General features: G+C 39.9%; 1 protein-coding gene across 1 annotated transcript in view; it reads right to left on the reverse strand.

The window, feature by feature from the left end:
* LOC135523452 (CUB and sushi domain-containing protein 1-like) overlaps positions 1-27,037 on the reverse strand; it is a 422,532-nt gene that overhangs the window by 129,514 nt on the left and 265,981 nt on the right. The window contains exons 6-12 of the mRNA XM_064950127.1: positions 21,780-21,892; positions 20,443-20,520; positions 12,203-12,284; positions 11,603-11,727; positions 9,765-9,886; positions 1,688-1,791; positions 1,228-1,340 (exon numbers count right to left, since the gene is read on the reverse strand). Of these exons, the coding sequence (XP_064806199.1) occupies positions 1,228-1,340; positions 1,688-1,791; positions 9,765-9,886; positions 11,603-11,727; positions 12,203-12,284; positions 20,443-20,520; positions 21,780-21,892 (737 nt within the window). The remainder of the gene's footprint in view (positions 1-1,227; positions 1,341-1,687; positions 1,792-9,764; positions 9,887-11,602; positions 11,728-12,202; positions 12,285-20,442; positions 20,521-21,779; positions 21,893-27,037) is intronic.

Genomic DNA, 27,037 nt, shown 5'->3' on the forward strand with positions numbered 1-27,037 from the left:
CAGTGTTTCCAAACAAAAGTGTAAACTAATAACTTTCAAAAGTTCACAGAGGGTCGTGGCCCATGGATAAACTCAACAGTTTAGAAAAAAAGATAGTAGTTTATTAGAGTCTAACTAGCCTATAGCATTGCTGTTTTATGGGTTGTAATATCGTTTACAAGCTAATTGCCCTGCTTAATCAACATTGGTGTCCTGCCGTTTCTGGGCTGGTTCTATCTGTAAAAAGGTATCTGTGAATTAATATTCAGTAGCATTCATTTTTGTTTCACAGAGTAAACATTGATTCATTATTAAAGCAATACAAACACTCTCTCCCAGTCAGAACAATAATTTGTCTAACTGTGGCAATAAATCGTCATACCAGGTTTGATTGAACAGGGGCCTAAATACAATTTACTTCCACCTAGCAGTTGAGTGGAATGGAAAATTACTTCCAAAGCAAACAGTGTCCCTACAGTATTTATCAGCAACGCAAATCTCTTCTCTCTCACAGCATGACACTACTTTAATGTAGGTGTGTTGACTGTGCCCAGTCAACACATGACTTATTAGTGCAAGTTCAGTGCTATTCATCAGTTGGAAGGAATTAGTCCCACCATCTGATACTGGGAATGAATTAAAGTTCATGCTGGTGGAGGGAAATTCTGGACATTAGTGTTTATTGAAACAGATGTTTAGATACATATATAGATGGGGCTGCAAAACTCCTTTCCCAAGATTCCTGAAATTACAACGGAATAAGCAGGAAATGTGGGAAATCTCCAACCAGGATTTTTGGAAAACCAAGGAATTTGGGGAAAGTTACTGGAATTTTGCAACCCTATTTATAGAACTTTGCTTTGCTGTTGCATTTCATCTGGAAAACTAACTTGTCTGTGTCGATCACATGCTGGCCCATTTCATCTGTTGCTGAATCTGCAGAATTGATGACTTGGCTGGAATATTATTTTAACCAATCACCATTCAGGATTAGACCCACCCGTTGTATAATGAACATCATTCTATGGGTTGTAGAGAAACGGACACATACTGTAGTATGTGGAAATGGTAGGCGGACCAACACGTTACATATCAAATGTGACTTATGCTGACAAGTACCACCAACTATGAGAACTCAAATAAGCATGGCCTCAACAGGAAATGATAGATGTACAGGGTTTAAATCCGGACCAAATCCATTATTTGGCAGACCATTGCATATGTTCTGAAAGAGCAGAGGAAGTGTACCTTCATATGTAGCCTTGAATCCTTGGGACCCGATGGTGTCATCAGACTGTAGATGGAGCCACATCTGGTTGCTCATACTGACTATCAGGTCAGGAACACTGGACCCTGTCAGCCTAAAACACATCACATGGCACTCAATGACTCATTAACTTATTGTCTCTTACCCACATCAGTAGTTTAATTTATTGTTTTCATGCTCCAAAAACTATGGTCATTATTTTCAAGTAAACGGGAAAATGTGTATTAATTACATGACAATTATGTTCAATGTATTATCAGAATAACTGCCCCAATCTATTGTCCTAGTTTGTCTGTGTAGACTACGGCATAGTTCGGTGCAACTTAAAATCCTACAGTGAATGCTAGATGGAAAGGTTTGAGCGAAAATATTGAGGGAAAGGTTTGAGGGAAAGTTTCGAGATAGTAAATGATAAATTCAGGGTATCTGCAGAATACTCACACATAGAGCACTCTCCTGGCATCGCCAATCTTCCCTCCATCCCCCACTGTTAGCGTGTCATATCCTCTCTCAAGATCAAACTCCTCAAAGGCAAGCTTGATAACCTGCTCAAAACAGGATATATGTTCCACATTGGTTCAAGGACAGCCATGATAACATGGCCGTAAACCATTTTGCAATTGAACTATTTACACAATGCTTATTTTGTTACTCTTCTATTCATTCTGATACAAAGTGCTTTATTTTCCTAGAAATGGTATCAATTAAAAATAATTAAATCATAGCAAATTCCCTTTAAAGTGGTTGGAATGTAGCCCTTTCCTGCAGTTAAATGACCTAGTGGCCTCATGGGTGGAATGTTTTTCATATTTTTCTGAATTTCATAATGGATAAACATTATAGAAGAAGAAAAAAATCTGCAGAAAATCTGGTGGTTCTTTGTGAAACGGTTCTGTTATATTTCATTCTTCTGTGATGTATATAAAGTGTAATATTGGGATGCAAACTCGAAATGTAATACATTTCAATACATTACATTACTGTATATCTGACATGGTACATGTGTCTTCTTTTTTTTAAGCCCAAGACCATGTGTGTGAGGTGGATACTTTTGTTTCAAAGTAGATTTGTTTAAGACTACCAAGAAAGACTCTGTGTGACCCTGATTTAGCCCACTGCAGTAATTAAATAAATATTTCAGGATTGGTGTGGTTTTGCATCAAAATCTAATAAAATGTGAATAGTGTAATGCTCTATGATTTAATTCTAACCATAGCTCCCATGAAATAATATTGAGTCTTTTATCATGTATTGTAGAAAAACATCATAGTACTCTGTCATGCACCATAACCAACATAGCTTATTCATATTAGAGCAGCAAAAGACATCAACATTGCAGCCACTGCAGCTCTATACTTTCAAACTCTTGTTGTGTGTGTGTTCTGTGGTAAACAGAATAATTAGCATTGCATAGTATTTGCAAAAAAAAAGCACTGCTGTCACAGCTACCAGGGAGACTAAAATAATGAAACCATGAAATACATTTGCAAATCATTTCGTGGTGGCAGTGCAATGATGAACTGGAAAAGAGCAGTTCAAGTATTTGCAATGCCTGGGCACGAACAAAGGCTTGAGAAAAAAAAGATGGCTCCACTTTTGATGCCGGCACAGGAAGAAAGGCAGTTAAAAGAAAATTGGATTTGAGCAGAGATTGCTTGAAGGGAAGAAATAAAGCTTAATTAGGACAAGCCCATTATCAACATCCTCAAATTCTCTCAATTGCACCATTAAATAACCATTATTCCCATCCATATTTTTTTCTCCTGAGACTCAAAAGTAAATGTATTACCTGTGTAGGTTGGGCTATCCTCACTGAAATGTGTAGTACCAAGCCAAGGGGCCCAAAGTGAATGATCAATGTGAGAGCCTAAACCCTTGAGTATGAGTTCACTGATAGGCAGTTTGCTTTTCAAGAGCCACTTATAACTCACCCTGTCATGTAAACTCAACTATTCTGATATAAAACATTGCAGGGATTGTTGATAATAATAGCTAATGTAAAGATCTAACATACACACACACACACACATTTTTCCTCAAAGACCAATGACTGCTAACCAAGAATAATAGTCATTTTAATGGAACTTAACAATACAATAATAGATTTGTAGATTTGATAAACTTGGGTTTAATTAGACTGCGAAACCCTCTGTTTGTAATTCAATCTTCATGCATTGCACTTCAAAGCGCACAAAAACTCAAAATTTTCTAAGGATAATTCTGGCTTTGTGGCAATCCAATGTCCATGAGATGTCAATCTTCGTTGACCTTTGACATCTCCGCTCCAGCATGTGCCATCTGAGAGAAATCGCATTAAAGGACAATTCCTTTTAAAAAGCATCATACGGGGATGATTTCTGTATTTTGAAAGTTACGTCTCTTGAAAACTTGAGCGCTGACAAACAAAACATTTTGGGACTATGTCAACAATGGACTAATAAAACAAAAGATTGTTTTTGGGTGGAGTTTTCCTTTAAAGAAAACCAATATCTGCTCAAATTGAATTCCAACCTATGCTTTAATAACAATGAAAAACAGACACTGTACAAATACATACAGCAATGCGATGAAGTCATGGTGACTGGAACAAGCCAATGTTCAAGCAGATAGACAGACAGGGCTAGGAATAAATGAGCAATTACACACTGACCTGCCATTTACAACACTAATAGAATATGGAGAGCAATATCCATCTCCATGGCGACTCCCTTTTGGCAGCCAGTAATGATTTAAAAACGCACCTATCCGACAGCCTCATTGGAGTGGTTAAATAATCATAGAAGGACATGTCTTGACCTCTAAAATGGGAAATATTTTGAATGACAGAGCAAGATTCCCAAATGTTCACACAATAGGAATGGGTAACACGATTTGTCAGCATAAATATGAATAGAAAGTATTGATGCTCAATATGCTTGTAAGGTAATCAATCCACCCATAATGAATTACAGAGTTCAAGATGCAAAAAGGATTAAGGAGATGTTTAAAATGGTAAACACAAAATTGTATCAGTCTAGATAGAGTATGCTAGAGCTTTAGAGTTCAATAAAGTCAACTTATTATAAAGAGGTAATAAATTAAGGAAGATTATAATTTCTTACAACAAATACCAATGCGGAGGATTCCTTTTATTCAATTAAATGTCAAGCTGTGCCATAACCGTACATACATCCTAAAACAGGTGACTGTGGGCACCCTTTACTAGTCTTCTCTTTATGTCTCTGGGATAACATACTGTCAACAGAGGTAAACATATGTTGTTGTTTTTTACGCAACTGTGACTCTGCTAAGCACCTCTGAAGTTTTTGGACAAGCAATCTGTGTGGAATGTCAAACTTTGTAGTAAGCAGTTTGAGGCAATCTTAAATGAGACGTCTACAATACCACCCTCTCAAATTACCCTGTCAAAAACAGAAAGGGTTTTTACAGAAGACTTAGCAAGAGGAGAAACAGCACTTGTGGTCTATATCAACACAATTGCAAGCTGACAGCACACCTTGGTGATTGTTCCTTCACCTGGCTTATATACAATATTTTAGGGCACTATTGATTCCTTTGTTTTATACAGAACCGGAAGGCTGGTTCAATGGTTCTGTTTTGTCTTCATTTGTTGAAAAAACATCCATTTGACCTTCTATAGTTTGTTGATGTTTTGTAACTCATCCAAAATAATCACTGTCTGATTGGAACACCTGTCCCTATACAATTTGCCCATCGTTTCGTCTCCCCTCAATGATACTGTTTTGTCAAAAGCATCACACTATTTGTTTACGAATACTGTCTACTAGTTACATGCACAAACATATCGGGGGTATATACAGTGCCTTGGCAAAAGATTCAGACCCCTTCACTTTTTCCACATTTTGTTATGTTTCAGCCTTATTCTAAATTTTAAAAAAGGTCCTGACTAATGTATGCACAATTCCCATAATGACGAAGCAAAAACAAACAGGTTTTTAAAATGTTTGCAAATATAAAAAAACAGAAATACCGTATTTACATAAGTATTCAGACCCTTTGCTATGAGACTCGAAATTGAGCTCATGTGCATCCTGTTTCCATTCATCATCCTTGAGATGTTTTTACAACTTGATTGGAGTCCTGTGGAAAATTCAGTTGATTGGACATGATTTGGAAGGACACACACTTGTCTATATAAAGGTCCCACAGTTGACGGTTCATGTCAGAGCAAAAACCAAGCCATGAGGTAGAAATAATTGTCCATAGAGCTCAGAGACAGGATTGTGTCGAGGCACAGATCTGGGGAAGGCTACCAAAACATTTCTGCAGCATTGAAAGTCCAAAAGAACACAGTGGCCTCCATCATTCTTAAATGGAAGAAGTTTGGAACCACCAAGACTCTTCCTAGAGTTGGCCGCCCGGCCAGACTGAGAAATCGGGGGAGAATGGCCTTGGTCAGGGAGGTGACTCTGACAGAGCTCCAGAGTTCCTTTGTGGAGATGGGAGAACCTTCCAGAAGGACAACCATATCTTCAGCACTCCACCAATCAGGCCTTTATGGTAGAGTGGACAGACGGAAGCCATTCCTCAGTAAAAGGCATATGACAGCATGCTTGGAGTTTGCCAATGAAACCAAGATTGAACGCTTTGGCCTAAATGCCAAGCATCACGTTTGGAGGAAAGCAGGCACTGCTCATCACCTGGGCAATACCATCCTTATGGTGAATAATGGTGGGGGCTGCATCATGCTGTGGGGATGTTTTCAGTGGCAGAGACTGGGAGGGAAAGATGAACGAAGCAAAGTACAGAGAGATCCTTGATGAAAACCTGCTCCAGAGGGCTCAGGAAATCAGACTCGGGTTGAAAGTTCACCTTCCAACAGGACAATGACCATAAGCACACAGCCAAAACAATGCAGGAGTAGCTTCGGGACAAGTCTCTGAATGTCCTTGAGTGGCCCAGCCAGACCCCAGACTAGAACCCGATCGAACATCTCTGGAGAGACATGCAAATATCTGTGCAGCGACGCTCCCCATCGAACCTGACAGAGCTTGAGAGGTTCTGCAGAAAATAATGTGAAAAACTCCCCAAATACAGGTGTGCCAAGCTTGTAGGTTTATACCCAAGAAGACTCGAGAGTGTAATCGCTGCCAAGGGTGCTTCAACAAAGTACTGAGTAAAGGGTCTGAATACTTATGTAACTGTGATATTTAAAAAAAAAGATTAGATAGTAGATTGATGAAGAAAAAACCCTCATTTTTAATCAATTTTAGAATAAGGCTCTAACAAAATGTTCAAAAGGTTCAGGGGTCTGAATACTTTCCGAATGCATGTACAGTGCCTTGCGAAAGTATTCGGCCCCCTTGAACTTTGCGACCTTTTGCCACATTTCAGGCTTCAAACATAAAGATATAAATCTGTATTTTTTTGTGAAGAATCAACAACAAGTGGGACACAATCATGAAGTGGAACGACATTTATTGGATTTCAAACTTTTTTAACAAATCAAAAACTGAAAAATTGGGCGTGCAAAATTATTCAGCCCCCTAAGTTAATACTTTGTAGCGCCACCTTTTGCTGCGATTACAGCTGTAAGTCGCTTGGGGTATATCTCTATCAGTTTTGCACATCGAGAGACTGAAATTTTTTCCCATTCCTCCTTGCAAAACAGCTCGAGCTCAGTGAGGTTGGATGGAGAGCATTTGTGAACAGCAGTTTTCAGTTCTTTCCACAGATTCTCGATTGGATTCAGGTCTGGACTTTGACTTGGCCATTCTAACACCTGGATATGTTTATTTTTGAACCATTCCATTGTAGATTTTGCTTTATGTTTTGGATCATTGTCTTGTTGGAAGACAAATCTCCGTCCCAGTCTCAGGTCTTTTGCAGACTCCATCAGGTTTTCTTCCAGAATGGTCCTGTATTTGTCTCCATCCATCTTCCCATGAATTTTGACCATCTTCCCTGTCCCTGCTGAAGAAAAGCAGGCCCAAACCATGATGCTGCCACCACCATGTTTGACAGTGGGGATGGTGTGGTCAGGGTGATGAGCTGTGTTGCTTTTACGCCAAACATAACGTTTTGCATTGGTGCCAAAAAGTTCAAATTTGGTTTCATCTGACCAGAGCACTTTCTTCCACATGTTTGGTGTGTGTCCCAGGTGGCTTGTGGCAGACTTTAAACAACACTTTTTATGGATATCTTTAAGAAATGGCTTTCTTCTTGCCACTCTTCCATAAAGGCCAGATTTGTGCAATATACGACTGATTGTTGTCCTATGGACAGAGTCTCCCACCTCAGCTGTAGATCTCTGCAGTTCATCCAGAGTGATCATGGGCCTCTTGGCTGCATCTCTGATCAGTCTTCTCCTTGTATGAGCTGAAAGTTTAGAGGGACGGCCAGGTCTTGGTAGATTTGCAGTGGTCTGATACTCCTTCCATTTCAATATTATCGCTTGCACAGTGCTCCTTGGGATGTTTAAAGCTTGGGAAATCTTTTTGTATCCAAATCCAGCTTTAAACTTCTTCACAACAGTATCTCGGACCTGCCTGGTGTGTTCCTTGTTCTTCATGATGCTCTCTGCGCTTTTCACGGACCTCTGAGACTATCACAGTGCAGGTGCATTTATACGGAGACTTGATTACACACAGGTGGATTGTATTTATCATCATTAGTCATTGAGGTCAACATTGGATCATTCAGAGATCCTCACTGAACTTCTGGAGAGAGTTTGCTGCACAGAAAGTAAAGGGGCTGAATAATTTTGCACGTCCAATTTTTCAGTTTTTGATTTGTTAAAAAAGTTTGAAATATCCAATAAATGTCGTTCCACTTCATGATTGTGTCCCACTTGTTGTTGATTCTTCACAAAAAAATACAGTTTTATATCTTTATGTTTGAAGCCTGAAATGTGGCAAAAGTTTGCAAAGTTCAAGGGGGCCGAATACTTTCGCAAGGCACTGTATATTAATGTGCCAATTACTAAATTCATTACTGATTTGATTATTGTCATATTCCTATGACGGTATGCAAGGTGATGCTGAAATATACAGCTCAGGTTAGAGCATAACAAAAGTCCAATTGTGAGTCAAATTATAGTGTCCACTGAATGTGCATTTAAGGTGCATTTTCCAAAATGCAATATTCCCTGACAGGTGCTATGTCAGTGACTCTTAAAAAAAACAACCTCTCTGGTGTGTTTCAATAAGTATAAACAAGATAGTGAAAAAGAAGAACAACTGTCAGCTCACTATCCCAAGAGACTCTAGGATCTCTGCAATTTTCAAGTCTCTTTTTCAATGTTTTAAAACCCAAGTCAAAACCCATGTTTTCCACAAAGATAAAGGCTCATATGTTTCAATGATGACATGCCACAAATATGAGAAGGAAATAATGAACAGTTTACTTCTGCAGCAAGTAATAATTACAGGTAAAAACATAATTCAGAACAGTAATTGAATTACAAGACATGGACTACTTTTGGATAATTCTACAGTTTAGAATTTGCTAAACTAATTGAGAATATGTTTAAGGAAAGGAACAAATGTTTCAATTTGCACGGCAGACAGACAGGAACATTTTACAGAACTCTGGCCTTCGGGAGACGATTTAAAGGTTGAACTCACTTAATGAATCCAACGTGAATCTCTAATGAACATGTACAGTAGTAGGTGCAAGATACCTCCATTGTTATCAGGTTCTTGCTGATTTGGGCATGCTGAATACCTGGGTGACATGTCAAACTTTTAACAGCATTCTCAAACTACTTTGTAAAGTAATTTCTAGCTTGACTTAATTCACTTGAGTGCTGATCTGTGGCTGCACCAAGAAGATGAAGTTCCATTAATTATGTTCATAGGGAGTTTTGGTTTGAGGTGGACAGTGTTAGCGGCAGCATAACAAATACTGGTGGTCACATGCAGAAATTCATGTGCATCAGAGATGCAGCAATTTACAGCCAAGTGCCTAATTATTCATTTATAATCCTTTTGAAGCGTTCCATTTCCTATAAGGCACTCCTTCTTGAACTATCCATAATTTACAGCAGAAGATATGAATTACTGTTTGTTTTAGCTTTAGTGCTCTGACCCCTACGTGGCACGAGGGATATAAGAGACAAGTAGAAACCAGTAATTAAACCGTTTTTAAGTGGGCCCTCTTTACAAAATAAGCTTTTTTTCTTTTAATTTCCCCATTATATTTGTTATGCTAATTTAGTGATTCTAATACCACTTGTATGCCAATGAACACAATGGCATTGCATTAATACCATATCATAATCATAATTATGTGCTTGGATACCCCTTTCATTAGATGTCCTGTTGGTTCACTGTCACAATAAAATAGATTATCCTTCACCTACATCCAAAATAATGTGATTTTGACATAGCCTCAACTTGCAAAATACAACACAAACTGAGTTAAATTATTGAAGTTGAACCATTCACCTTGCAAAGAGACTCATTAGCACGGCTATGCATGCTGATAATTCACTATGATATAAAGAAAGAAAATAAAAAGAAAGAAAGCAAAAAGAAAGAAAATAAATGTGACTCACCTTCCTATTGTCCAGTGCTGTTATGACCCAAACACAGTGGGCATTGTTGTCATACTGAACAGGGTAATTAGGAGAGGTGATGAAGCCCTTTGGTCCTCTTGAATTAGAACCACACGTTCTCGCTGTTGAAATAAAATACAAAATACATTTATCAGACAAAAATAAGTAAATGCTACATTGGAAGGGAATACCTCGTCAGTTGCACCACAGAATGCATTCAACCTAAATGTATCTTCCGCATTTAAGCAAACCACCCTGAGTCAGAGAAGAGTGGGGGGGGGGGGGCTGCCTTAATCGATGTCATTGGTGGCCGGGAAGCAGTTGTTGTTGGGGATTAACTGCTTTGCTCAGGGGCAGAATGGAAGATTTTTCCACATTCCTGGCACGGGGATTCGAACCAGCAACCTTTGGGTTACTGCACCTAATTACTGAACATTTAATTACTCATTACTTAACGTTTATCCTGAAGATTGGTGAGTGAAATCATCAAGAGGTGAAGAAGCAGAGTCTGACATCACCCATTGTCTAGTTCAAATGACTGAAAATGATTAATTATGAAATCTCTGATGACTACGCCGTGCGCCTGTTAATTATCGAAGAGTCAGAGGGTTCTGAAGTTGGTAGAAAAAACTCCTAAACGAGCACATCCTTCATTCACAGGTCGGAAAAGCATTCTATAATTAACTCTAAATAATCACCTGGGATTATACATATCCGGGAGAGTACAGAGCAGCAGTGGATCTCTGGAGGCCTTTTAACTTCACATTTAATGGCTTCTACCTGGTACTTAGCTCCGCATGGAGAGGGTGATGGTGGAGAGAGGTCTGGGGGCGAGGGGGTAGTAGAGTGTTATTCGTAAAGGGTTTACCGGGCGACGCTGTGACAAAAAGTGTCTGGATCGATCAGTACTCCCCAGGAATGGTGCTAAGAAATTGTCAAACATGGTTACTCTTTCCTTCTGGATGGCTGACATACTGCCTCATTTCATTTTGATTAATGTCATCTGGAGGCCTGTGTCCTCTATGGCTTTGAAAGTTAGACCTCTGCGGATCTCACCTCCAGTGGGCATTAGCTGCCTGCACACACCAATAATACAACTGTGAGCCGATCATCAGTTACCATCAGTATAGCCTCAACAGTAATTTACAGTTTGGTAGCACTTAACCTAACCTATATGGATTGCGATTATCTCCTGTGAAACAAAACAAAAAACATGTCATGCATGCTTCCTTAAAAGACATGTCATGCTTCCCCTCAAAAACATGTCACGCTTACCTAAAAAAACATGTCATGTTTACATAAAAAACATGTCATGCTTCCCTAAAAAACATGTCATGTTTACATAAAAAACATGTCATGCTTCCCCTCAAAAACATGTCATGCTTCCCTAAAAAACATGTCATGTTTACATAAAAACATGTCATGCTTCCCTAACTCTAAATGGATAGGGATTACTGATAAATAGTGCATTTAGCAAAAATATTAAAAAGTAAACAAATGTTATTATTTTTGTACACAGTATGTGCCAGCAAAAGTGAACCATACAGTCATAATAGTTTTGGAAGCTCATGTGGTATTAATCATAGCTATTAACAGTTCAAAAGCAGTTGCTACTTCTCACAGATGGCTAGCAACAGGAAATAGCAACAGGAAATATGAATTATGTGAAATGTTTAAGTGGAAATTTAAACTTTAGAAGCCTTTTTAAACATTGAATACACTACAAGTTTTGAATTGACAAATACTCTGCCACAACAGGGTGATCAAATTAAGAGAGCATATCTGTACCTACAGAAAGTGTTGCGATGGTAAAAGAGCCTGCCTGCGTTCACACTTACTGCGGCAGATAGGCCTGTGGTCACTCCATGCGGCCAACGTCTCTGTCACTCTCTGGCAAGTGATGCTCTTTGATCCCTGAAGCACATAGCTGTCATCACAGGAAAACTGGATGCTGGCTCCAACCCTGTAGGAATTGGAGAAACAAATGACCTGCCGCACAGAGCACGGCATCAACCCCTAACTCCTCAATGCCTGTGACAGACATCCTTCTGTCAATTCTGCAACAAGCAACATGGGATAAAACATTTTCAATTTCCACAGTAGATTGCTATGGTGTGTTCCAAACAACTAAGTGTAACTTTTTTGGTCTGTGAACAAGTTTCCTCAGTTTCTCAAATGTTTTTAGTTTTTAATGGTGATAAGTACATCTGCCTCCTTAACAAACCAGTAATGACCCTTGTTGAATTAAGGCATCTTCTCTAAGAGGGTCTTATCACCTATTGTGCGGGTCTAATTTCAGTCACTAATGGTGATGGCATAGCAGTGGGGGTTTAAAAATGCCTATTCCACACAGCAGGGTTCGCCTTGATTAAAGCTGTTCCACACAGTTCCAAATTCACTGAGGCCAAACCTGATGAGAGTGAAGCAAAGGAACCCACTGAAAGTCTGAGCCCATCCTCTTCCCATTCTCTGGAATCCCAGGATCTGGACAAATGTCTGCTGCCATGCCCCCTTGGCTCACTACAGAAAGAGGATAAAGGTGGAATACAGAGTGGTGAGAAAATAAGTACCAAATCTATTCAATTACTAGTGACAGATATTATAAAATAATACCATGAAAGTTATGCGCCTCAAGTGCACTGTATAGTCAAATGTAATGTGATAAGCTTGATTGTACAGTTTTTATGTCTAGTTGATTAATTGACAGTACAAAATATACACACTGATGGTTAGAAAAAAGGTTAAGAGTTTGCTATGGGATTATACAGAGGCTCAGATACTTTTAACAAAGACCCATATTGATGCTCCATAACAGGTGCTGACAAGAATCGGAAAGGTATTATACTAGAAACACAGGGCCAGAAGCAAGAGACAACGGTGACAAACAGCACTCTCACAATCATAGGATTAGAGCAATTAATCCTAATTTCATGTTCTAACAAGATCACGCTCCATTAGTCTCAATGAAAGGAAATGATTCCTCTATCGCTGCCATTAATTCAGAAGCCATGAATGAATACAAAGATGAGTCCACTTACAGTTACTGCATATTTAGATCATTGGCAGTAAAATTATCAATAAAAACTTTGGGAGACAATTTGGTTTAATAATGGCTTTCAGAATAGAAAATGCATCGATCATTGTGCGCTGTTGCACTGAAAACATTCATGTGAAGGAAGAAGTTAAAAGTCTCTAATGGCCATAACACAGACTGAAACGAAGCATTACACCTAATCCCCCTCACAAAAGAGGTTTCTAACCTCAAGGGTATTTTTCTGGTTAAATAAAGGTTTCATAAAAACATTAAAAAACAAAATGCATTGCATCTAACAGTCCTGGACAATACCCTGGATACAACATTAAGTGTATTATATCCTGCAATATAATACACATTAAGTCATGTTAACATACACTGTGTAAAAAAGTGTACAAAACATTATGAACATGACAGACTGACCAGGTAAATCCAGGTGAAAGCTATGCTCCCTTATTGATGTCAATCAAATCAAATTGTATTTGTCACATGCACCGAATACAACAGATGTAGACCTTACCGTGAAATGCTTACCGTACTTACAAGCCCTTAACCAACAATTCAGTTTTAAGAAAATCACAAAAAAGTAAGCAATAATGATAACAAATAATTAAGAGCAGCAGTAAATAACAATAGCGGGGCTATATAAAGGGGGTACCGGTACAGAGTAAATGTCAATGTGCAGGGGGAACCGGTGTCGAGGTAATGGAGGTAATTATGTACAGTGCCTTGCGAAAGTATTCAGCCCCCTTGAACTTTGCGACCTTGTGCCACATTTCAGGCTTCAAACATAAAGATATAAAACTGTATTTTTTTGTGAAGAATCAACAACAAGTGGGACACAATCATGAAGTGGAACGACATTTATTGGATATTTCAAACTTTTTTAACAAATCAAAAACTGAAAAATTAGGCGTGCAAAATTATTCAGCCCCTTTACTTTCTGTGCAGCAAACTCTCTCCAGAAGTTCAGTGAGGATCTCTGAATGATCCAATGTTGACCTCAATGACTAATGATGATAAATACAATCCACCTGTGTGTAATCAAGTCTCCGTATAAATGCACCTGCACTGTGATAGTCTCAGAGGTCCGTTAAAAGCGCAGAGAGCATCATGAAGAACAAGGAACACACCAGGCAGGTCCGAGATACTGTTGTGAAGACGTTTAAAGCCGGATTTGGATACAAAAAGATTTCCCAAGCTTTAAACATCCCAAGGAGCACTGTGCAAGCGATAATATTGAAATGGAAGGAGTATCAGACCACTGCAAATCTACCAAGACCTGGCCGTCCCTCTAAACTTTCAGCTCATACAAGGAGAAGACTGATTAGAGATGCAGCCAAGAGGCCCATGATCACTCTGGATGAACTGCAGACATCTACAGCTGAGGTGGGAGACTCTGTCCATAGGACAACAATCAGTCGTATATTGCACAAATCTGGCCTTTATGGAAGAGTGGCAAGAAGAAAGCCATTTCTTAAAGATATCCATAAAAAGTGTTGTTTAAAGTTTGCCACAAGCCACCTGGGAGACACACCAAACATGTGGAAGAAGGTGCTCTGGTCAGACGAAACCAAAATTGAACTTTTTGGCACCAATGCAAAACGTTATGTTTGGCGTAAAAGCAACACAGCTCATCACAATGAACACACCATCCCCACTGTCAAACATGGAAGTGGCAGCATCATGGTTTGGGCCTGATTTTCTTCAGCAGGGACAGGGAAGATGGTTAAAATTGATGAGAAGATGGATGGAGCCAAATACAGGACCATTCTGGAAGAAAACCTGATGGAGTCTGCAAAAGACCTGAGACTGGGACGGAGATTTGTCTTCCAACAAGACAATGATCCAAAACATAAAGCAAAATCTACAATGGAATGGTTAAAAAATAAACATATCCAGGTGTTAGAATGGCCAAGTCAACGTCCAGACCTGAATCCAATCGAGAATCTGTGGAAAGAACTGAAAACTGCTGTTCACAAATGCTCTTCATCCAACCTCACTGAGCTCGAGCTGATTTGCAAGGAGGAATGGGAAAAAATGTCAGTCTCTCGATGTGCAAAACTGATAGAGACATACCCCAAGCGACTTACAGCTGTAATCGCAGCAAAAGGTGGCGCTACAAAGTATTAACTTAAGGGGGCTGAATAATTTTGCACGCCCAATTTTTCAGTTTTTGATTTGTTAAAAAAGTTTGAAATATCCAATAAATGTCGTTCCACTTCATGATTGTGTCCCACTTGTTGTTGATTCTTCACAAAAAAATACAGTTTTATATCTTTATGTTTGAAGCCTGAAATGTGGCAAAAGGTCGCAAAGTTCAAGGGGGCCGAATACTTTCGCAAGGCACTGTATATGTAGGTAGAGTTATTAAAGTGGCTATGCATAGATAACAACAGAGAGTAGCAGCAGCATCAGCGTAGATGAAGGGGAGGAGAAAGGTTAACTTCTTTGGGACTGGGGGGCAGTATTGAGTAGCTTGGATAATAAGGTGCCCAGAGTAAACTGCCTGCTACTCAGGCCCAAAAGCTAGAATATGCATATGATTAGTAGATTTTTTAAAAACTGTTTGAATCATGTCTGTGAAGTCCTGTGAGTGCCACCTGATGAAGATCATCAAAGGTTAGTGATTCATTTCATCTCTATTTCTGACTTTTGTGAGCCCTCTCCATGGCTGGAAAATGGCTGTATGGTTTTCTGTGACTAGGTGCTGACCTAACATAATCGATTGGTGTGCTTTCGCAGTAAATCCTATTTGAAATTGGACACTGTGGCTGGATTTACAATAAGTTTATCTATAAAAGGGTGTATAATACTTCTATGTTTGAGGAATTTTAATTATGGTATTTCTGTTGTTTTGAATTTGTGGCCCTGCAATTTCACTGGCTGTTGGCAAGGTGGGACGCTACCATCCCACATATCCCAGAGAAGTTAAATCATGATTTTTAAGCCTTGAGACATTTTAGACATGAATTGTGTATATGTGCCATTCATAGGGTGAATGGGCAAGACAAAGATGTAAGTGCCTTTGAACGGGGTATGGTATTAGGCACCAAGCACACCAGTTTGTCAAGAACTACAACATTGCTGGGTTTTTCACGCTCAACAGTTTCCCGTGTGTATCAAGAATGTTCCACCACACAAAGGACATCCAGTCAACTTGACACAACTGTAGGAAACATTGGAGTCAACATGGGCCAGCATCCCTGTGGAACGCTGTCGACACCTTGTAGAGTCCATGCCCCAACGAACTGAGGCTTTTCTGAAGGCAAAAGGGGGTGAAACTCAATATTCGGAAAGGTCTGTTTCGTATGTCAGCATATGCACAATTGCAAATTTACGTAAGAAGTTCTGTAAATTGTATGACCATTTTCTTACCAAGAGTTGGATAGGTGCATTTATCAAAAGAATAATCTATTTTTATAGTGAACTTGATAATAAGCTTTGCTTAAAGAGAAATAAATGAACAGGTGGGTCAAGAGCTATAGAAATAAAACAGCCAATACAAGTAAATGTTTCATCATAACATTTGTATGGGTTGCATTCAGATATGAAATATGTATTTCCACCTTGTGATGACAGGAGCTTTAATGATTCACTGCTCGTGGCAATATAATGAAAACAAACTGTGAAAAGGTCATGCTTCATAGCATATCCTCTTCCACCATTCCTGTGCCAGTGTGTGTTTGTGTTCTCACCTTAATTTCTGCATCATTCTGTCACATAACCTCAGTTTGTTTACGGGCCCAGAACCACATTAGGTCATCTTACACATCATTTTAACTTGGTCACAAAAAGCAGGTGCAAAAGGCATTGGAAAAAAAACAACTTTTTTGTTGTTGCCCTTTTTCCATCCATTCCTTTTGATGCACTGCACAGTAATCACAGACTACAGAATCCTTTCATTCTGTAAACAATTTCTATGCGTGAACTCTCAATGTACCATGTGGCTTTGGTTTTAGTGACCATTACTTTCTATAAAAAAATCAACATGCTACATGCGAGAAATCGTATATTGGAGGATACCTACAGATGTAGGATTTTTATTTGAACCAGTATGCCACAGCAGGAAAGTAATCCTGCAGCAACAGGAAATGTGGATTATAATTAATGGTCATTTTTTTGTAGGGGTTGATACATTTTTTGTTAGGGCAAATAAAGTCTGAAATTACAAACTTTAGAAGCCTTTTTAAACCTGAATACACTATAAGAGTGATCAAATGAGAATGTATTAACCCTATCCCATGAAATCCGGTGCAATAATAATGCTAAAATGTTCATTTCAAGTCAAGGTCAGAGAATGTGTTGATGATGGAGTGAGCGGCATGGACAGCCATTGCTATCCCTTTTGATCAACTGTCATGTATTTCTGTTTGATGTTGTCTTCAAATGTCACCTCCTGTGAATGCTGATATTAGTTTTAAAAAGTTCCACCATCCAATCAAAGCTTTTGTCTGTTTGCACCACCATTTCTGTTTCCTGTTCTGCTCAGTGATAATCTTACTCCACTTTTCTGTGTTAGGACTTTGATTTGAAAATGAAAAGGATCATGACTTTACTTTCATACTAGTTTTATTTCTTATGTTAATAAAGCTATTTTGTCGGTCAGCGTGTTTTTTTAGCAGGGAATTTATAACAGAGAGAACTACAACAAAGCATCCATTCCTCTCACAGCTTCCCCACTTCGACACTCCTCTAGACTACTGTTATAATCAATGATGAAGCCCACATAGCTCACTTCTGCTGCGAAAGGTAAACTTCCCACTCCACCAATGGCTGCTGGACTACTATCATTCAAGATCCCCAGATTGGCTTCTTTAAGATAAATATTTGGGTACTGTCACCGGTAACAAACTGAACTTTGCTACACACACAGATACCAATTTGTAAAATCCTTGTATTTTCTGAGAATGATTTCATTATAAATATAACTACAGTGACTATATTTTATAGATTTGTTAATCCGTTTGAACTGTTTCCATGGCTGCCTAGTTTGGGATTTGAAGTAAACACCAATGATTGGAACAGACTGAATATGCTTGTGATGGTATTCAGTGAGGTCATCATGATACAACAGACAACACTCAGAAAGATTCACGTACTAAAGTATATAATACAGTATCTACTACAATATCTACTACTGTATCTATGATGGTATCTACAGTATCTACTAAATTATCTACTACAGTATCTACAGTATCTACTAAATTATCTACTACAGTATCTACTGTAACTACTACTGTATCTATGATGGTGTCTACAGAATCTACTACAGTACCTACAGTATAGTATCTACTGTAGATACAGTACCTATTACAGTATCTTCTACAGTATATACTACTGTACAGTATCTGGTATGTTATAGGTAAAGCTAAGACAATTTTAGATAGTGACCAATGTAGCTTGAATAATAAACTTCTTCCTTTAGGCCTGCATTTTTCTGCTACCCAACGTTAATCACAATAGAACAAAGAACTCTTTCATCCCACATGCAATCAATTTGCTAAACTTGTGCAGGTAGAGGTGCTTCTTTTGATCGGGAATTGGAGACCATCAAAAGGAAGGGTAATTAATAACCACACACTATTGTATTCTCCCGCAGATAATTCTGCAATAAACTGTGTAAGCATTTATTTCCCTTCTATATTATGTTGTTATCCTAAGCATTGGATCTAGTCTAGTTTTAAAAAGCTGGCAAACAATTTACAGAGGTGGGCAGCCAGTTTGGATCAGTATCAATTCATTCTTAGTCCAATGGGGATACCCCTTTGATGGCAAACACAGGCTCCACACTGTGTAGGTGGTTGGAATTTTTACCCCGTGAAAAATGAGAAGCCATCTCGGTGATCAATGTCAGACATCTTTCCAGCCATCAGCAAAATGTACAAAACAATCTGCCTTTTCAATGAAGATTAAAATAATTCTGTCCAACTGAAATTTAGCTGTAGTAATTAGATGTCTTGGAGAATATGAGGAGAAGGCTGGCAATACATCCAGGGTTTGGCCAGAGTGCATGATTTTACACCTCTGCTCTTTAAATGAGCACCATGGGATCTTTAATGACCACAGTGAGTCAGGACCTGAACTTAATCCCTCATATAAAAGTGTCTGGTGATGGTGATAATATACATATTCATATATGAATGACCACATCAATTCTGCCTTTGCAGAATTTAGAATGTTTTAATGACAGTTAAAGAGTTACAAACTTGGTTAATAATTACCTGAGCCTATTGATGCTATTCAAGTATATAAAGTGGACTTGTTTTATACACTGCATTATGTTGCTGAGTTGACAAGGTTGCCTTACACCAGTGTCACAAAATAGTGTTTTTATAATTGCTATTTGTTTATCAATCCAGGATCACCATATATTGTACCTGAAATGTAAATTCTAGATTAGAAATGGTGCCTCACTTTTGCAAAGTCAGCCATTTAGTAACACTAATTGCAATAGAACAGGCTTTATGAAGCATAGCATGGAACAAATTATTAATACAATTTAATGTGGTGTTAAAGAGGGGGTTGTTTTCCCCATACCATTATAGATAGCATCAAGGGCATCTTTTGGAAAACACATTATGGAAATTGTGCAGACATTAAATGCTAAGCAAACACTCTAAATTGGATTATGGTATGTGTGTACATATGGATGTGTGAAAATCATCATGATCAATTATGCACAGAATTATGTGTGATAGCAACTCATGTCTAACTGATAATCAAACATATTACCACTTTTAAAAAATATCTGTAAAAAAAAAATACTATGACCTTAATTGTATGGAGACATTTCTTCCCTGGAAACTCAGTAGAGGTACTAGCTGGGTTTGAAATGCATTTTGGGCCACTAGCCAGTGTGAATTAAAAAAGTTCAATGTATTTCTTGAAACAGCGTTTTGATCAAAGGTGGATATTTGTCATAAGATTGTATGCGCACATACATACAGATGTAGGATCTTAATTTGATCACCCACTTTGACATTTCAGACATGTTTTCCCTTAAGGAAACTGGAGCCACCACTACAAAAATGTCCATTAATTAATAATATAATAATAACATGATAATTCACATTTCCTGTTGCTGCAGGTTAATTTTCATGCTGTAGCAAACTGTCTCAAATTAAGATCCTCCATTGGTATCCATACACACATCACATCGGGAACCACCTGATCACCATGCATATGCATACGTCAGACTGGGTGGATTTAGTATATAATAAATCTGACAGATAAAATCTGTTAGTATACCCCCTGGGTAATGAATAGCAATTGTGCAATAGAATTATGCACATATTTACATTGATCATATAACTGTCAATGGACCGATACAGATGGCATGAATTTTTACACAAAGAGGGCTTGTCCAATGTATGTGGAGATCCGTAGGATGAAATATCACTCAGTTTGACTTAACTTTGTAAGAAAACCTACTTCGTTTGACTCTGTAGCTTCTGCAACAGCTAATGGGGATGTGAATAAAATACTAAATACCACATCCTAAATTCTTATCGTAATTTAAAATGCTTATCATAAGTGTACAATTCTGGACTGTTTGGACTGCCTGGGGAAAGAAAACACTATTTAAGATATGCTTGATTTTACGATGGAACGGAACCTCCATAAGCATAAGAAAGTACTTACAAACTGCATTTTTGTGGTTTGTGTCTTTGCTTGGAAGCATTTTCACCCCTCTTGACTTCAGCTCAATGGCCTTTTTCACTGTTGGAGAGAGAAAATAGTGCACATTATAATTCATTTATGTAATTAGCATATATGATATATTATTATTATATTAATTAGGAAAATACCCTAAGAGCAAAGGCTGAAAGAAAATCTGTCACAACGTGCAAACACTTCTGTGAGATTCCTTGCTATGCAAGCAGCTTCCCCCTCTCTCTCTCTGTCCCTCCCTGCCTCCCCCAAATCCTTTGAAGATGGGGTTTACTGTAGAAGTTCACAAGCAGAGATGTCAAGCTGTCCTCCAGGTGATTGCAGAGGGCCAGGAGGGTGCCAATGTGCCCAGGCTTCCGTGCTCTTGCAAGTTGGAATTTATTGGGATGACTCATGCAATGTAGGCAGCTCTGCAGGGTAGTCACTAGCTGGCACAGCCACAAAGTTATAAAATCTGATTTTAAACCTAACCCTAACCACACCGCTAACCTTATACCCAAACCTAACCTTAAATTTAGACCAAAAAGCAAATGTTTGTTTTTATGATTTTTTACGATGTATAGCCAATTTTGACTTTGCAGCTGGCCCATCTAGTGGAGATCGCTCAGCTCTGCCTCCAGGACAAGATTCATCCCAATAAACATCAACCAGCCTTATTGGGTCTGTGGTATTTAGTCTTTATGGATCAGTACATCCAAGGCACAGGAGTCATTTGTTGTGCAGGGCAAGGGAGGGTTAGCTTGTGAATAGTGGTGGCCACACTGTCACCTAACACCACTGGGCTCAGTACCCAGCAGGCAGTGCACTTGATGCGTAGCCTGCATTTTTGTCAGCGGGAGCCAATTTGGATTTGGATTCAACTCGGAATCTAATCTGGTAATTATGTCATGCAGGGAAGCTAATTAAACCCTGAGAAAGCTAAAATAGGTTCAGTTATCCTCTCTCCAGTATGACTTCATCCCCTTGCCAGGTATTAATAAAAGGAGTATTGTAATTTTACCGGAAAATACACACAAATCCTAATTAATTGAAATATAATGTGCAAACTGGGTTTAGTTTCCCAACTCTCTTTTAGTCAGAAGTATCTTAGACTACACTTAGTGACTAAGCCTGGAGGGCCTCAAGCCGTGTTGAACTTCGTAAAAAGAAACCAGACAAATACCTGCGAACCGTGTGCTGGCAGAATCCAGGCCAGGCCAAGACATCATGTTTAGCTGAACTCTGGCAAAGAACTCACTGCCATGTGCACTGATGACTGCCTGCAATGGGAAGGGGTCTCTCCTAGCCCTCCGACACTGACCCCTTACCTTGGTACTGGGCACTAAATCCTTTCCGTCGATGGTTGCTGTCAGATGTGAAATGTAGCCGTAGCCAGTTCTTGCTGCTGATGACAGGGGAAGGTAGATTCATACCGGTCAGCCTGGAAGAAAATAAGATTCTAATTTCAACCAAGTGACCCAACACCTCCATCAAAATGAAACACATGGGCCGCTGTTAGTAACAATGGAACATATGCACTGCATGACTTCAGGAATCATTACAGAGTGAATTAACTGGTAGGAATGCTAAGTGTACATACCAGATCAAATGGTTAATATAACAACATTTGTGTTGTAAAGTCACACACATGGTTTACTCTAGCTGGAGTTATACAATGTCATACTCAATTCGAAAGCAGTTTGTTTTATATTTTGCAGGGTTAACTTAGCTGCTCTAGCCCATTTACTTCACAGATCCCTTGAGTAATCATCACACATTTTGATATATTTTCAGAATGGCTGTATTGCTCCATTCTGCTGGTTTAAATGGTTTAACAACAAGCTAAGTGCATATTCCACAGCGTGCAAACATGTGCATTAACTTTCTGTGTCTGCTTTGTGTTTGCAAGCATGGATTTTCAATTTGGAGGATGAAGAACGCTGGAGGATGAAGAACCCGGAAAGATGAAGAACGCAGGAGGATGAAGAACCCTGGAAGATGAAGAATGCTGGAGGATGAAAAAAAACAATACAAAACACACCACATACAAAAATCCATGCCACACCCTGGCCTGACCAAATAAATGACAATATACTTCGACCAGGGCGTGACACCTGGATGAAGAACATTGGAGGATGAAGAACCCTGGAGTATAAAGAACCTTGGATGAAGAACCCTGTGTCATGACATTGGCCTGTGGGTAAGGTTTATGACCTGTCACGATCGTCATGGGAAGAAGTGGACCAAAGCGCAGCGTGGTACGTGTTCATTCTATTTATTAATTTAACGAACACCGACAACAACAAAACAAATATGAACGTGACTTACTGCAGGGCAAAATAACAACCAATGCAAAAATAAGATCCCACAAATGAAAGAGGGAAAATGGACTGCCTAAGTATTATTCCCAATTAGAGACAACAATGGACAGCTGCCTCTGATTGGGAACCACAGATAACATAGAATGCCCACCCCAAATCACACCCTGACCTAACCAAATAGAGAAATAAAACGGCTCTCTAAGGTCAGGGCGTGACAGTACCCCCCCAAAGGTGCGGGCTCCCGGCCGCAAACCTGAACCTATAAGGGAGGGTCCAGGTGGGCATCTACCCTCGGTGGCGGCTCCGGTTAGGGACGTAGCCCCCGCTCCCTACTCTGATCCCTCCGCTTCTGTGGAACCGGACCGTGGACCGTCGCCGGGGACTCCGGACCGTGAAACATTGCCGGAGGAACCGGACCGTGGATCATCGCCGGAGGCTCCAAACTGGGAATCACCGCTGGAGGCTCCGGACTGCAGATCGTCGCCGGAGGCCCCGGACTGGGGACCGTCGCCAGAGGCGCCGGACTCACCAGGCTGGGGAGACACACTGCAGGCCTGGTGCGTGGAGCAGGCACAGGACACACCAGGCTGGGGAGACACACAGGAGGCTTGGTCCGTGGAGCAGGCACAGGACTCACCGGGCTGGAGAGACACACTGGAGGCCTGGTTTGTGGAGCAGGCACAGGACTCACCGGGCTGAAGAAAGACACTGGAGGCCTGGTTCGTGGAGCAGGCACAGGACTCACTGGGCTGGAGAGACACACTGGAGGCCTGGTTCGTGGAGCAGGCACAGGACTCACCGGGCTAGAGAGACACACTGGATGCCTGGTTCGTGGAGCAGGCACAACCCATCCTGGCTGGATACCCACTTCAATCCAGCAAGTGCGTGGCACCAGCACAGGACGCACTGGGCTGTGAAAGCACACTGGAGGTCTGGAGCTTAGAGCTAGCAAAACCCCTGTTGGCTGAATCACCACTTTAGCCCGGCACGTTGAAGGTGCTGACACAGGACGCACTGAGCTGTGCAGACGCACTGGAGATACCTTGCGCAGAGCCGGCACAGGATATCCCGGTCCGAGGAGGCGCACTGGAGACCAGGAGCTCTGAGCCGGCACCACCCTTCCTGGCTGGATACCCCTCTTTACGCGGCAGGTACGGAGAGAATTTACCGGGCTGTGACTGTGCACTGAAGGCACGGTGCGTAAAACCGGAAAACATGGCACTGGAACCGTGACCAACTCCGCTCGCCCCGCTCGCCAACCCATTTTTTGTGTGTTGCCTCTCGTGCTCCTGCCTCTGCTGTAACTCCTGATCTCTCTGCTCCTCTCTATCTGCCTCCACCTGTTTCCATGGCAGGCTTTTGTCGCCTGCCATGATCTCCTCCCATGTTCACGATGTCCTAAACTCCCTTCTCTCCCGTGCCCAGGATCCCTTCTCCTCCTGGCCACGCTGCTTGGTCCTTTTGTGGTGGGATCTTCTGTCACGATCGTCATGGGAAGAAGTGGACCAAAGCGCAGCGTGGTAAGTGTTCATTCTATTTATTTATTTAATGAACACCGACAACAACAAAACAAATATGAACGTGACGCACTGCAGGGCAAAATAACAATCAATGCAAAAATAAGATCCCACAAATGAAAGAGGGAAAAAGGACTGCCTAAGTATGATTCCCAATCAGAGACAACGATAGACAGTTGCCTCTGATTGGGAACCACACTCGGCCAAAAACAAAGAAACAGATAACATAGAATGCCCACCCAAAATCACACCCTGACCTAACAAAATAGAGAAATAAAATGGCTCTCTCAGGTCAGGGTGTGACATGACCCCCCATAAATACCTTTCTCCCCTCTCTCTCTTGACTCTACTGAAGGACTCTTGAATAGCCTTTGTTAAACATAGAAGGAACATCAAACGGTGGGGGGAAAGGAACCATATTACGGCAATGGAACCATTTGAAAATATGCGTTGGTACTTAATGAATATGATGTCAGTTCGGTTGTCATCTGAGACATTATGACTGATGACAGGACAACATAAACTGTATCTGGGAAAGTCTACACATTCTCGTTATCAGATTCACATGGAATTGTGTGCCATTTAAATGTTTGAATATGAAACTATTTGTGAAAAGATTTAATTTAATTTTAGCTTCCAAATGAGAGAATTGAGTTTTCATAAGGTTAGAGCTCTGCTCAATCAGTGGCCCGCCACTGTGAAGAGACATGGGTTATAAACTATGAAACACACCCTTCTCTCCCTCCACTATATAAGCCCTTTCTGAAAATGTAACCTTCTGTTCCGAGGACGATAGGACGATGGTCCATAAGTTAAAAAGGACTAACTGGTCAACTGCAGAACTAAGCCAACCTCAGAGTGAGCTTTGGTTGTGAATGGTATGAGCTTTGAACTCTTATTCACTAAAGGAGTGAAACATCCTAGCCGTTGAGTTAGCAGCGGCCGCTGTAAACATGGGCTAGGAAAGGATGGACGACGTATCCAGTCTAACACACAACGACGATACTACAACGTATGCAATTTACCACCAGAGACATTCTTCCGAGGACAGGAAGATCTCTGTTGGCCAACACGGCCAGCATCTACTACCAACCTACCGAAGCGCAGCGGTAATTTAGAATGCATAAGATACTGTATTTACGATAGCATGGCTTCTCCCTTTGTTCATCAGTCTTCCCCCTCTTTCACTCAAACCCAACCCCATTTCCTTTGTGTAACCAGAAATTATGTTGGCTCCATCCACCAGGGACGTTTTCTGTATGACATAATTTGCATTCTGTGTGTATGTAATTTTGTATGATTAGTTAAGTATTTAGTAAATAAATTATTAAACCCAATTTTGTATTGCTGATTCAACTTGTTAGCCAGGGTTCGTGAAGACCAAGAATGTACAACTTTCAGATGAGACTGAAATAAAGTGAAGATTAATATTGACTGCTATTAATGTAAAATATTACTAGGTCTTTCAGAGTTTATTTGGAAGATAACAGCTGTATAGACACTCTTTCGTGGTGCCCAAACTTTCTAGTTAATTACATTTACATGATTAGCTCAATCAGGTAATATTAATTACAGAGAAAGGATTTTATAGAATAGCATGTCATATCACTTAATCCGGCAAAGCCAAAGACACGACACCTGGATGAAGAACACTGGGGGATGAAGAACCCTGGAGTATAAAGAATCCTGGATGAAGAACCTTGGAGGATGAAGAACCCTGGAGGATGAAGAACCCTTGAGTATGCATTATACATCTGGAGTCTACTTTGGATTTTTTTTCTCTGAGTAATTGTATTAGTCTAAAAGAATGTAATTTTCACATTTGTTGAGCAATATAGCTGGGTATTTGTATTATTTATTTGATACAGTCTTTTTTTGCTCATCTTTATCAAGGGTGCCAATAATTTGGGAGGTGACAGTACAGTTATCTTTCAAATCAATCTTTACCGACATGCTGTGCTATCTGTATTTCCCGATCATAATGAAGTCTTTATGGGAAGCAGCTTTGGTGATGGAGTGGGTCGCTGCAGGTGAAGCAATTTAGGTAAAGTACCTCAGACCATGGACACATGATTGTTCCACCAAACACCTCAGGCATTTTAAGTCCAGTTCAATCTCTGTTTATTTCAATAGCCTCCCAGCAACTGAAACCAATACCTGTTCATTAGCTAACTCTTAAATCTTCACAAACAGTACTAAAAACACAGTGGTTATTTCAAGTACAGCAGCAATTTCCTTTTAATTCTTGCTCCTTTTCCTTGTGCCTTGTATTGGGAAGAACTTTGCCTTATTTCTGCTCAGACTGCCTCTTCCTCTCAGCCTAGTTTTCACACTCCAATGAACAACACTGTTAAAAAAGAAATTGAGAAAAAACCCAAACACCACTCAGCAGTAATTGCTATTCGCTCACTGTCCTGTGCCAACTTCGGCTGGACCTTCAATCCAAGACAATGCAAGGGAGGTTTTGTTAGAATGAAATGTATAATCCATATATTCTACAATCGTTAAAATCCTTGTTTGTCAATCTATTTTACATTATAGGGGAGGGGGGGGACAATAGTTTATAATGGCATTATAAACTTATAATTTGATTGAGTAGTAGTAGTTATGAGATCATGATGTTCTGAAAACCAATGTGAAGTGGGTACAACATTTTAAAGAAAAGGAGGGCTTTTATTTTATACAGTAGTTATTATATTATTAATTCAGCTTTAATTTTCTGAAGCAGTTATTATATTGTTAATTCAG

The sequence above is a fragment of the Oncorhynchus masou genome, chromosome 31, assembly GCF_036934945.1.
Source record: "Oncorhynchus masou masou isolate Uvic2021 chromosome 31, UVic_Omas_1.1, whole genome shotgun sequence".
In the NCBI taxonomy this organism is placed as follows: domain Eukaryota; kingdom Metazoa; phylum Chordata; class Actinopteri; order Salmoniformes; family Salmonidae; genus Oncorhynchus; species Oncorhynchus masou.